This window comes from Cibotium barometz, chromosome 33 (genome assembly GCF_041138505.1).
Source record: "Cibotium barometz isolate CiBa-2024 chromosome 33, ASM4113850v1, whole genome shotgun sequence".
In the NCBI taxonomy this organism is placed as follows: domain Eukaryota; kingdom Viridiplantae; phylum Streptophyta; class Polypodiopsida; order Cyatheales; family Cibotiaceae; genus Cibotium; species Cibotium barometz.
This window is the reverse complement of record NC_141078.1, coordinates 1,143,252-1,156,739: the sequence shown is the minus strand read 5'-3', so window position 1 is coordinate 1,156,739 and position 13,488 is coordinate 1,143,252. Positions and strand designations below refer to the sequence as shown.

Below are 13,488 nucleotides of genomic sequence, written 5' to 3'. Positions count from 1 at the left end.
TAAATCTTCTGTTCCAGTCAAGTGATTTGGACATACAGAATCTATGCACCATTTGTCTTTTTCCAAAGACTTTACCATTGACTAATGATGCATAGGAAACAACTTGTACTTGTCAAAAGCTTCAGCCTTCAAAAACCTTAGATCTAGTTGACCTTGTAGTACTTTTTCTCTCACAAAGGGATAATGTACCTCAATGTGTTTTGTACGAGCATGAAACACTAGATTCTTAGCCAACTGAATGGAACTCATGCTATCATTGTATGTAGGTACTGGCTCTTTCAAGGTTATCTCCAAGTTGCTAAGAGTTGTTTTTGCAACTTCACAAGCTACTTATACTGAAGCTTTATACTCTGCGTCTGTAGTACTCAAGGCTACTATAGGTTATTTCTTTGATGTCTAAGAAAAAAAACCGTACACCAATGGCATCTTCGGGTGGTTACATGGCAGAGACATGGTCTCATTTCCCTCAATGCAGCTAACCGACTACCACCCTGGGCCCTAGCTAACGCTCAAACCCCTAAACATCAATGGTCACAATAATGACCCCATTGGCATTCAGCTAAGTTGGGGTTCCCACCAAAGACACGTGCACCAATGGGGGCCTTTACAAATGTGCACCAAACATCGATGTGTGATACATGCTAAGAGATTAGAATTGAGTTTATACAAACAATCTATGAAGACAATAAGAAATTGATGTCAGAGCATGGAATTTAAAGGAGAAGAAGGTGACCTATGTTATTACTTAGACGATGAGTCAAGCAATAATTCCACACATCAAACATATGTGGGACACTTTCAAGCATGTTTGAAAGTATGTCAAAGTCTCGTAAGATACAACTTAGGGGAGAGTTGCATTCAAAAGAAGAAGAAGAAAAACTTGTAAGTGTTTGATTATGTTACAAAGATCATATAGGTATATGTGATCAATTGGCCATTTTTGGTGAGCTAGTTGAAGACGAAGAGATGGCAAAGATATGCATTAGAGGTCTTTGAAGAGATTTCAAGATGTTCAAAACATCTATTTTATCTTGAGTAGTTCAATTGCCAAAGTTTGAGGAACTTGTGGAAAATATGATTCTTGATGAACATATACTTAGGGAAGGCTCATCAAAAGCAGATATGAGTGATGAATTTCTCTATATACTGGTGATGGAAAAGCCAGAGGAAGAAGCCAAGGATGAGGACGTGGTGGAAACTTCAGAAAAGGCCGAGGTAACAATAGCCATGAGGATTCCAAAGATAGGGGAAATAAAAGGAACACTCAAAGAGGCCAAGATAACAATAGCCATGAGGACTCCATAGATAGGGGGAATCAAAGGAAAACTTAAAGGGGCTGAGGTGGAAGACAATCCTCAAATTAAGAAGGCTATATTGGTGGAAGAGGAAAAAACAACAAAGATGCTTGGCAACTATTATGGCAAGATAGGACATTGGGCTCGAGATTGCTATTCGAACCAAAGGGACTTTAGATATGGCACTTTAAAGCAGAGTTTTGGAAAAAGACAAATAGCACATAGATTTTGCATGTACAAATCACATGGCTGGGAGAGAAGACTTGTTTACATCAATGCAAAAAGTCACTAAGAAGATGAGTGTATCCATTAGAGATGATACACCACATCTTGCTACTCACATTGGGAGTATATCTTTGGAGATTTTTGAAGATATTCTTTATGTTCAAGGCATTACAAAGAATTTGGTGTTAGTTGGGTAGATTATGGAGCAAAATATGCAAGTAACAATGAATCCAGATGGCTGTGTTGTGCAAGACTATAGCACACTCAAGCAAGAGGTGAAAAGGTTGGAAGGATGTTTATTTTGGATATGAAGCCTACGTCAGAGGCATGTGCATATATGAGAAGCTCATCTATGTTAGAAGCTGAACTTTGGCACAAAAGAATTGGTCACATAGGTATCTCTTGATTTGAAAGGAGATAACTCACAAATGTTTGGTAAAGGGATTCCCAACTCTCAAAGGACAAGCATTGTCTAGGTTATGTGAACCATGTGAAAAAGAAAAGTCGTCACAAAAGACTTTCAACAAAGAAGGATATATTCATCAAAAGCCTTTAGAGCTTATATGCATGGATCTATGGGGTCCAACACAAACATAAAGCATTGGAGGAGCAAAGATATTATATAGCCTTCACTCATGACTATTCAAGGAAGGTTTGGATATATTTTTTGTTGAAAGCTAAAAGTGAAGCTTTTGATAAGTTTCAACAATTCAAAGTAGAAGTAGAAAAGAAATGTGGTCTCAAGGTCAAAATCTTGAGAAGTGATAGTGGAGGAGAGTATATATCATGGGAATTTGACAAATACTTAAAGCAAAAAGGTATCAAAAGGCAATTGACTCCAAGATACACACCACAAAGGAATGGAGTGGCAGAAAGGAAGAATTGGCACATTGTAGAGTTAGCAAGAGCCATATTATCTCGGAAAAACATGCTATACTACTATTGGGCAAAGGCTTGTAATTATGCAATTTTCTTGATTAATCAATCTCCAACATCAATTGATCCAAACATGACTTCAAAATAATTTCTCACAGGATAAAAGCCTAATGTGGCAAAATTGAAGATCTTTAGATGTAGATGTCTCCATGGAAAAGGAGGTCTTCACTAGTGAGCCAAGCACTAGTGGTACTCAAGAAGTGATCCCTCAAATTAATCAAGAGTGAAGACGTTGAAGAAATTTAACCTCAAAGATCTACAAGGGTAAGGTATCTAGTTTAAAGGTTGACCTATGACTCTTTTATGGTTAAACACTATGCATATATGATAAAGATAACAGATTTAGAAGAGAAAAAAAGGTTGACCTATGACTCTTTTATGGTTAAACACTATGCATATATGATAAAGATAACATATTTAGAAGAGAAAAAAAGGTTTAAGGATGCTATACAAAGCCATGAGTGGAAAAAGGCCAAGGATAAAGAGATTGATGATCTTCAAGAATCAAACTTGGCATCTCACACCATACAAGGATGACATAAAAGTCATTGGATGTAAATGGGTTTATAAGACCAAATATAACTTAGATGGAAGGTTAAACATCCAATGACATAAAAGTCATTGGATGTAAATGGGTTTATAAGACCAAATACAACTCAGGTGGAAGTTTAAACATGTTCAAGACAAGACTTGTTGCCAAAGGATTTGCATAAACTTATGGAGTAGAGTATGAAGAAACTTTCTCATCCATTTCAAAGACAACAACAATGAGAACCATCATTTACGTTAGGAGAAAATCAAGGGTGGATATTTCATCAAATGGATGTGAAGAATGCCTTTCTCAATGGTTACTTGAAGGAAGAGATTTACACGAAACAACTTGAAGGATATGAAGATCTATATCATCCAACATATGTATGCAAGTTAAAGAAAGCTTTATATGGATGATATAGATCTTCATATCCATATAGTAGTTATGTGGGTCCTTCACTCTTTGTAAATTATAATAGTTATGTGGGTCCTTCACTCTTTGTGAAGATAGAAAGAAGGAATGTTATAATTTTGGTTCTTTATGTGGATGACCTTATTTTGAAAGTGAATGGTGAAGAAGAGAACTCAAAAGCAAAAGCACAACTTTGTGCAAAATTCAACATGGAGAGCTAAGATATTTTCTTGGAGTGGAATAATCAAAGGTGAAAAATCATATGTTCTTTCATAAAGAAAGTATGTCATAGACATGTTGAAACAATATCGTTTAACCAATTGTAAACTTATAGCTACACCTTCGGAGGTGAATGTGAAGCTTGAAGCAGACAAGGATTGGTATTTGAAGATGAAACCTTGTTTAGAAAACTTGTGGGAAAACTTATTTATATCACAATTACAAGGCCAATATTACTCACGCAGTTAGAGCGGTAAGCTAGTTTATGCAAAACCCAAGGAAGCCTCACATGGATGTAGTGAGAAGAATCTTGATATATATCAAAAGCACAGTGAATCATGGACTTCCCTATTGGCGTAAAGATGAGTTTAAACCTCATACATATTGTGATGTAAATTGGGCAAGTGATCCATCAACAAAGAGAAGCACCACAAGCATGTGTTGCCTAATTGGGAATGGTTTTTTTTCTTAGACATCAAAGAAATAACCTATAGTAGACTTGAGTACTACAGACGCAGAGTATAAAGCTTCAGTATAAGTAGCTTGTGAAGTTGCAAAAACAACTCTTAGCAACTTGGAGATAACCTTGAAAGAGCCAGTACCTACATACAATGATAGCATGAGTTCCATTCAGTTGGCTAAGAATCTAGTGTTTCATGCTCGTACAAAACACATTGAGGTACATTATCCCTTTGTGAGAGAAAAAGTACTACAAGGTCAACTAGATCTAAGGTTTTTGAAGGCTGAAGCTTTTGACAAGTACAAGTTGTTTCCTATGCATCATTAGTCAATGGTAAAGTCTTTGGAAAAAGACAAATGGTGCATAGATTCTGTATGTCCAAATCACTTGACTGGAACAGAAGATTTATTTACATCAAAACAAGAAGTCACTAAGAAGACAAGTCTATCCACTGGCGATGATATACCACATCCTACTACTCACATTGGGAGCATACCTTTGGAGATTCATAAAGAAATTGTTCATCATTTAAGCAATGTTCTTTATGTTCCAGGTATTACAAAGAACTTGGTGTTAGTTGGATGGATTGTGAACAATAATATGCAAGTAACAATGAATCCAGACAGGTGTGTTGTGCAAGGCTATAACACACACAAGGTTCTAGAAGCAAGAGGCGAAAAGGCTGGAAGGATGTTTATTTTAGATGTGATGTGATGCCTACGTTAGAGGCATGTGCATATATACGAGAAGCTCATCCATGTTGATAATGCCCCATGGGTAGTGTGTTGAGTGAAGATTGGAGTAGAAAATTATGTGAGCAGAGTGAAGTGATAGTTTGGAAATAGACATTCTAAACTATCAACATGTCAAAAACATGATGTGTGACGCATTAATTTACAAAACTTCAAGTGTAAGTCTCCGCATATAATGGCATGCCATCAATTGTTGAAACAATCACATGCAAAAAAATCAATTAATCCTCGAAAGACATTGTTTCACGGGTTGTACCTCAAAGTGGATAGAAGTACTTTTTGGTGAAGTGGTTATTTGCCATGGGTGGTGTGTTGAGTGAAGATTGGAGTAGAAAAGTATGTGAGCAGAGTGAAGTGATAGTTTAGAAATAGACATTCTGAACTATCAGCATGTCAAAAACATGATGTGTGATGCATTAATTTACAAAACTTCAAGTGTAAGTCTCCACATATAATGTCATGCCATCAATTGTTGAAACAATCACACATGCAAAAAAATTGATTAATCCTCGAAAGACATTGTTTCACGGGCTGTACCTCAAAGTGGATAGAAGTTCTTTTTGGTGAAGTGATTATTTGCCATGGGTAGTGTGTTGAGTGAAGATTGGAGTAGAAAATTATGTGTAGAGTGAAGCGAAAGTTTAGAAATAGACATTCCGAACTATTAACATGTCAAAAACATGACATTAATTTACAAAACTTCAAGTGTAAGTCCACATATAATGTCAGGCCATCAACTGTTGAAACAATCACATGCGAAAAATTTAATTAATCCTCGAAAGACATTGTTTCATGGGTTGTACCTCAAAGTGGATAGAAGTACTTTTTGGTGAAGTGTGTGCCCATAAGAAATCCTCATATGTTGGAATCATATGATAATGCAAGTTAGTGTCAAGTAACCCTTGCAAAGATATATCAGAGGAAACTATTCAAGTTAGATGAAGCTATGTGCTCTCTATAATGTCTGCAAAAAGAAAGACCATATGAAGTAAATGCTAAAGAGGTGCTACAAATCTCTCCTAAATTTATAATCATAGGGAAACATGCCTTCCCCCCATTTAGAAAAGCCACTTTCAATGTTGAATGCGTAGAGAGTAAATTATTTTCACAACACTACATAGCATGAAACATTGAACTTAAGTTGTGGCAAGGATGGAGTTGTTCTTTAAATTTGAGGTCTAACGTGCTGCTTATGATACCTTTTCCTGCCACAATGACGCTTGATGGGGGTGGTGGGTCACTGCTATGATTGCTCTTTACACATTGTGTTTTTCAACAAAAGAAACAAGCTTAGTTTTCCATGCCCAAAAAAAAAACGAAGCTACGTGGATCATGAAGCCCCCCTAGAACATATTTTTTATTAATTAATTAGATGGTGGTTGAGGAAAAAAAATTGTAAGGTTTATAAGGCTAAAATTTTTTTACAGGGTTAACGGTTGGGTGTTAGGTAGGATTTAGCATGATTGTGAAATTTTTGGGACAATGTGCATGCCCATATGGGGGCTGGGTGGCAATTAAGGGGGTGCATGGGATGGCTCGTCAGTTGTGGGTGTCTCCTTCATCATCGTCTGCACCTCCTCTACTGGTGAGGTGAGATGCGGCTTGCTCCTTTCTTCCTGCGTGTTGTTGTCTGTGTTTAGGGCAGGGAGTCGTGTGGTTAGTGGTGTGGGGCTGCTCCTTCGGCTGCTCGTGCATGTTGCTATCTGTGTTTAGGGTAGGGGGTCGCGTGGTTCGTGGTCTGGGGCTGCTCATTTGTCACATCTCCTTTGTGTTGTTGTCTATGTTTAGGGCAAGGGGGGTCACGTGGTTCGTGGTGTGGGGCTGCTCCTTCATTGGCATCTCCTCTGCCTGCGTGTTGTGCTAAGGTGAGATGCGGTTCGCTCCTTTCTTCCTACTTGCTCAAAGCGTCCACATGTCTGTGGTGGTCTGTGCTGCGATGGTATGTGGTTGGTTACTAGAGGTTTATGCTTCGTCATTTGTGATTGGTTGTTGTGGTGGTCTCTGATTAGTTGCTGGTTCCTGTGATTAGTTGCTAATTAATGATTAGTTGCTAGTTCGATTTTATTGTTTAGTTGCTAATTAATGTTTGTTTGTTGGTTCGATTTGATGAGAACCCTGCTATGTAATTAAATGTCGATTAAATGTAGATTAAATGTGTTATTAAATGTAGATTAAAACTAATTAATATCTTTCTGTACGTCGACCTCGTGAGGGCGCGTACGACGAATCCATGTTGGATTGGTAGCCTTTGGTACGATCGTGAGTGGGATGCAATTTTGTACAGTTGGCTGGGGCAATAAAAGGGCACTTATGTGGAGGGGTCTAGGAGCTTGGGTTGGGTTGGCTTTGTCTACTCTGTGTTGTGGGGTTGGGCCAACACGGGCACCTGGGTGGAGGCCTTTGGGAGCTTGGGTTGGGTTGGGTCTGTCTGCTCTATGGTGTGGGGTTAGATCGGCATTGGATGCTTGGGCTGGGGATCTAGGAGATTGGGTTGAGGACTCGCTGTACGTGCTCGATTGGGTTTCTCTGACTGTCGCAGGTTCTGTGTGGGAACTCATTGTTGGGGTTGGGTTGGGTCTGTCTGCTTCTTGTAAGCTCTGTGTTATGGGAACTCACTGTTGACGTTGCGTTGGGTTGTAGGCTCTGTGTTGTGGATTTGGGGACTCACTATTGGGGGTTGGGTTGCATCTGTCTATGGTGGTTCCTTGTCTGAAGAAGGGAATTGGAATTATGGATCTTTTCTAGATGGCTCCGACTATGTGCCTTTGTTCCATGCTTGCAAGACAACCAAACATGCTGTTTTCATGTGACTTTGAAAAAACTGTTTTGTTTGATGTGATTATCAGTTTTCAAAATGCAATGTAAATAGCACTCCACCCTTCTACATACAAAATGCAATGTAAATAGCACTCCACCCTTCTACACACTAAGCAATATATGCAATAACTTTGTCTATCTTTTACATTCTGAACTTTTGTGGAAAAACTATTTTGTGCCACCCCTATATAGAAGAGTATCAGGGTAAGGGTACTAACCTTTGAAAAAGCTCAAGGCTGCCACCTGAGTTGGGGACGTACCTATGCACACACTTCAATTTAGCAAACAAATCGAACTATTGTAACTTTCTGAATTACTCTTGCTTTGTTATTTAATCATTGTAAGGTTGTAAGGCTTCAGGCATGACAAAATCTTTTTAAATCTCTGACAATATTGACGTTAGTCTCATTTTTGCAACGTATTACATTTCGCATCCCAAACTTTTGACACCTTCCCATGGGGATCGCAACCTCGATCTCTCGCCGATGCGTTTGTGATACACCAGGGGGAAGAGCTCTGTGTCTCTCATGCATTTTTTTCTGCCAGCTTCAGAGGCAGGCACTACACCTTTTTTCTTGCACCAGGGCGTGTCTCACTACACCTTTTTCTTGCACAAGGGGGCCTAATGAAGGGTGTAGGATTGCACACTGGCAGCTTTGATGGACAGGCTATGCTCATATTTAACTAATTTGAGGTGATGGAGCGATGGCTGTTACCAGTGACTTTGAACTTCGAAGTTCACCAAAAATCATTGAGTTGAGTTCTTTTATATATATGCATTTACATACACACATCTGAGTGTGCACACGTGTGGGCATGTATGTATGTAACAAAATTAAGCCATAGAAAGATGAAGCCTCAACTTACAAACACCACCACTGAAATTTTTTGGTGTACCTTTATGAGAAGTTTCACTAAGAGCACACTTAAATCTTTTAACATTTTGTATTTACTGTAGTATAAGCCTGATAGTCATTGCATGAAACATAGACAACGCTCTACAGCATTCATCAAACTACTTAATGTTCTAAACAACAGACATCAATTTTCACACCACGTGGACAAGCTCTCCATAAAAAAACAATGCCATGAGAACAAAATGGCAGAAAAATTTCCATAATATTTCATCTCTTCGGGGAAGAGGTAGGCACCAAGTGCAAAAACAGGGTTAAACACAAAAAAGCTTTGACTCAATTTGCCATTAGGGCATAGAGCTGTGGAGCAAATACCAAGGCTTGACCTTCTGGGCGCATCGTAGAGACTGCGTGTAAGTTCAAACAATGGCAGGGGACCACTTCATTGGTTTTGAATGATGATGCAATGCAAGGAAGATTCTAATAACGATAGTGTGCAGGCTTGTATGGACCCTCCACAGGCACATTAATATAGGCAGCCTGGTCCGAGGAGAGCTTAGTCAACTTGGCACCCAACTTGTTCAAGTGTAAGGAAGCTACCTTCTCATCTAAATGCTTAGGGAGGACGTACACTTGCTTTGCATATTTTCCAGACTTTCTTTCCTTCCACAGCTCCAACTGTGCAATCACCTGTCAGAAGGCAATCATAATATCAAACACAAGTAAACAGGCCAAAATACATATAGACATATTGCACAGGTACATAAAAGCACTTAAACAAACAGCCACGTTTCTGACCTGATTGGTAAAAGAGCAGGACATGACAAAACTAGGGTGCCCAGTGGCACAACCCAGATTCATTAATCTACCCTCAGCCAAGACAATGATACCGGTCTTGGTTTCAGGGAACACCCAACGATCTGTCTGGGGCTTAATGGTTATTTTCTTCACTCCAGGGTACGTCTCCAACCCATGCATGTCGATCTCATTGTCAAAGTGGCCAATGTTGCAGACAATGGCATTGTTCTTCATCCTCTTCATGTGGCTAACCATAATAATGTCCTTGTTGCCAGTAGTTGTGACAAATATGTCGGCTGTCTCAACGACATCCTCGAGAGTCAAGACAGGAAGCCCTTCCATCAAGGCTTGGAGAGCACAGATTGGATCAATCTCAGTAACAATCACACGGGACCCTGCAGCTTTCATGGCAGCTGCACAGCCCTTACCAACATCACCATAACCGCAAACAACTGCAACTTTGCCAGCAATCATAACATCTGTGGCCCTCATAAGCCCATCAGGCAGTGAGTGGCGGCACCCATAAAGGTTGTCAAACTGCAATCAATGGTCTCTAGTCAGCACAATAATCAATTCTTCCTTTACTCTCCTAACTAAAGGTCATGCAGAATAATGATAATAGAAATCCTAGATATCCTCCTAAGTAAAACCAATGGTACATCATACAGCAAACAGGAAATAAAACCAATGACACATCATACAGCAAACAGGTTGACACAGTGTGCCTTAACTACTTGCAACTGAATGACATCACAAAATGCAAAGTGAGGCCAAACTGTCGCTTGACAGACAGAGCCAGTCAATTGTATATCACTGATTGTGATATACTTTACAATCTAAAAACTGTTATCCCAACTGTACACTACACCACACAAAATGTAACCTGATAAAGCCATAGTGAAGGTTAAGAACACATACAGCACATGTCAGCCATTACAACAAAGCATGTGGACAGGTGAAAAAGAGAGACACAATACCTTACTCTTTGTCACCGAGTCATTCACATTAATAGCAGGGAAAAGAAGGGATCCATTGGCCTGCATCTGGTACAGTCTGTGCACACCAGTAGTAGTCTCCTCTGAAACACCTACCAGTCTCTCTTTCATTTTATGGTACTTCTTGGGATCCTGCTTGATCCCATCACGCAGGATGGAGAGTACAATCTGGAACTCAGCATTGTCAGTGGAAGAAGGATCTGGGACAGATCCATCCTTGGCATAAGCTTCTTCTGCCTTCACACCTTCGTGAATCAGGAGGGTGGCATCTCCACCATCATCCACAATCAGATCAGGACCACCGCCTGGACCCCAGTCAAGGGCTCGCTCAGTGCACCACCAGTATTCTTGCAGGGTCTCCCCCTTCCATGCAAAGACAGCTGCACTATCACGGGCAATGGCAGCAGCGGCATGATCTTGTGTGGAGAAAATGTTGCAAGAGCACCAGCGAACCTCAGCACCAAGGGCGGTGAGGGTCTCTATGAGAACGGCAGTCTGGATGGTCATGTGCAAAGATCCAGTGATGCGCGCACCCTTCAGAGGCTGGGAGGGCCCAAACTCAGATCGGCATGACATGAGACCAGGCATTTCAACTTCTGCAAGCTCAATCTCCAAGCGACCAAAATCAGCTTGCGACATGTCCTTCACCTTAAATTCAAAACCCTTAGCACCCTTTTCGACTGAAAGATCCATGGCTGATAGCTGCAAAAACAACATTGGTCACTTACAACTTACATTCATAGATTAAATGCAATAGAGATTCCGTAAGCACACTGATGTCAGATGTGCCCGCTATCACACCAAGCAGAAATGCACAGGCTAAAGAACAAGACATGAAAAAGGCATTTAACCAACAATGAAGACTACATCTAGCACTGCAGACCAATAATTTAGGGAGATCGAACCCTGAAATGCGAGTCAATCCAACTCTGACAGCCTAAACTACCCCTCTGAAAAGGCTAATCTAGCCGCAGGAACAGGGTAATCTGTCATAAAATGCAGACTAGTCTTACCGTGGTGCCAGACTAAGGTAAATACCATTATGTACGAATGACATGCAAAGAACCTACATTCAGATTCGCACTGACCTAAGGAGCAGACACACCTAGCCGCTTAAAAAAGACTACTGTACCCTCTTCAAATGCAGACTGAACCTGTCCGAAACTGTAGACAAGTCTGAACTCTGATATAGTCCTAAAATGCACACAAATCTACCCAAGTCTCCTAACCAAAACTGCACAGAACTTTGATAGAATAACTAACCCTAAACTTGCATAACATCAAAACGTACAAGACCAGATCGAAAAGTATGCATATCTAAGAAGAAAAGAGCTGTAAACAAGCGAACAGAGGAAATCACACACAGAAATGATGAGATCCACGAAGAAGCAAGCGAGAAATGCAGGTACAGCAGGCCCTAGTACCCAGAAAAACTACGAAGAAACACACTGCAGCTCTAGGACGGAAGCAGAGCAGCCGAACACGAGACGAAAATGCAGAGAGAGAAACGCACTCACGTGAAAGAAGCCGGGCTTCTTCAAGGTCTTCTGTACAATTGAGTCGAAGATCTTCGAGCTCGGTGGGTATGGCAAAGTGCAAGATACGGGGCTTTAAACCCTTCACTTGTTGGGTGTAAATAGACCCTTTATGGGGGACCTTCACATAACCCTCAAGTAAAGCAACCTCCAAACCAAAAGGGTTGGTGGGCACACACACGTCTTCTGAGATCGTGGCCTACACTCCAACCATACCTACAAATCTACCATCAAACAACCACAAATCAATCTACAAAAAGAGGTGCTTGATCTCACCAAAAAGGAGGGCTTCATCTCACCCACCACATCTATTTGTCCATCTCATCTGTGGGGGCCTCCTTGTCGATGTCCACACCTCAAACTTTTCCCACTATGGCAAAAGCCTAGCTATGTGGCTTGCACTAATTTGTTGAAATGAACTCTATTGCACTTGCGCTCCACCCCTTCCTTGTCTTATGTTAGGCTCCTTAAGTAAAAATAGCACTAGTGCCCATGGCTGCCAAAGTGGAGGTTACATTCCACTACTGGCACATCTAGTTTCAGTTCCTACTATTGCAAAAAAAAAGTAACATTATAATCCAATTAGATCCTTGCATCATATCAATTACTTACATTTATGTAAAAGTTTGAAATGTGGAGGTCATTTCGATCGTGGTCAAAGGCACTCTCAAATTTTTTTAACATCATTGCAATCAAAGTTAATTTTTAACATCATTGCAATCAAAGTTAATTTTTGACTAATGTTTTGGACATTTCCTCCCTTTCTCCCATTTATTACTACTACAAGACCTCCGAACTCGTCCAAAAATATACCAAATCCCTCAAAAACTACATGTACTTTTAAAAAAAAGGACACGCCTATCAAAAATAAACCCTCATTGTGCTCCAAGGGGTTTTGCGCCCTAGACCAATTCTTTCCTACTAAGATCTTTTCAAACCCTCCAAGTCACCCAAGGCCAACATGTCCATAACCATTGTAGAATCGTCTTTCTCTAAGTATTGGATATTTTTTGCCCTACTTTTTTTTATAAAAAAATCTTGTTATCACCCACACGAACAAGTGACATCGCTCATATAGGGGAGATTCAAACTCACAACCTTGGGACTCTCGAACTCCATTCTAACCACTACACTAACACGTGATCAGCAAATTTTTTTTCGGCCCTACTTGCAACATTGTCATCTTCCTCTAAGTATTGAATATTATCTTCTCCATAGTGCTTAAATTTTCAATGCAACTTCTTGTGCATGTGGGTGGTGGTGGGGGGGGTAGTGTGTAGGGTAAGAGGGGTTGTTTACTTCTAGCTAGTGAAACTTTAACTATTGGCAAACCTTCACAACTAAGCATTCTTATCAATAGACTCTATCTTGTTCATGGAATGCCAAATGGTAGAATAGATACCACTTGGTTAGTTAAATCTTACTTGTGGTTGGTAGAATAGATACCACTTGGTTAGTTAAATCTTACTTGTGGTTGGTCAAAGTTTTCTCCTCGGGTATACTAAATAATGAAGTGTATATAAATCCTTCTCTACATAAGTCAAATTATTAAAGAAGGTGTTTAGAATAAAAGAAAGGACATAATTTATCCACATTTGGAATTGACACCCTTAGAAGGGCTACATGTCATTTTCAAGTTTCACCCATGAGGAGAGAATG

The 13,488-nt window shown here is 40.0% G+C and overlaps 1 protein-coding gene across 2 annotated transcripts; it reads right to left on the bottom strand.

The window, feature by feature from the left end:
* Positions 1-8,747: 8,747 nt before the first annotated feature.
* LOC147619174 (adenosylhomocysteinase) lies at positions 8,748-11,950 on the bottom strand. 2 transcript variants are annotated; one of them, XM_086772796.1, is made up of 4 exons: positions 11,812-11,950; positions 10,277-10,996; positions 9,300-9,836; positions 8,748-9,191 (listed from the first exon to the last, which is right to left on the bottom strand). In XM_086772796.1, exons 2-4 carry the CDS (start codon positions 10,985-10,987, stop codon positions 8,982-8,984), a joined length of 1,458 nt encoding a protein of 485 aa, XP_086628922.1. In that variant the 5' UTR covers positions 10,988-10,996; positions 11,812-11,950; the 3' UTR covers positions 8,748-8,981. The 2 variants fall into 2 exon arrangements, with proteins under 2 accessions (XP_086628922.1, XP_086628923.1); XM_086772797.1 differs by having other exon boundaries at positions 11,808-11,923.
* Between the last annotated feature and the right edge of the window lie 1,538 nt (positions 11,951-13,488).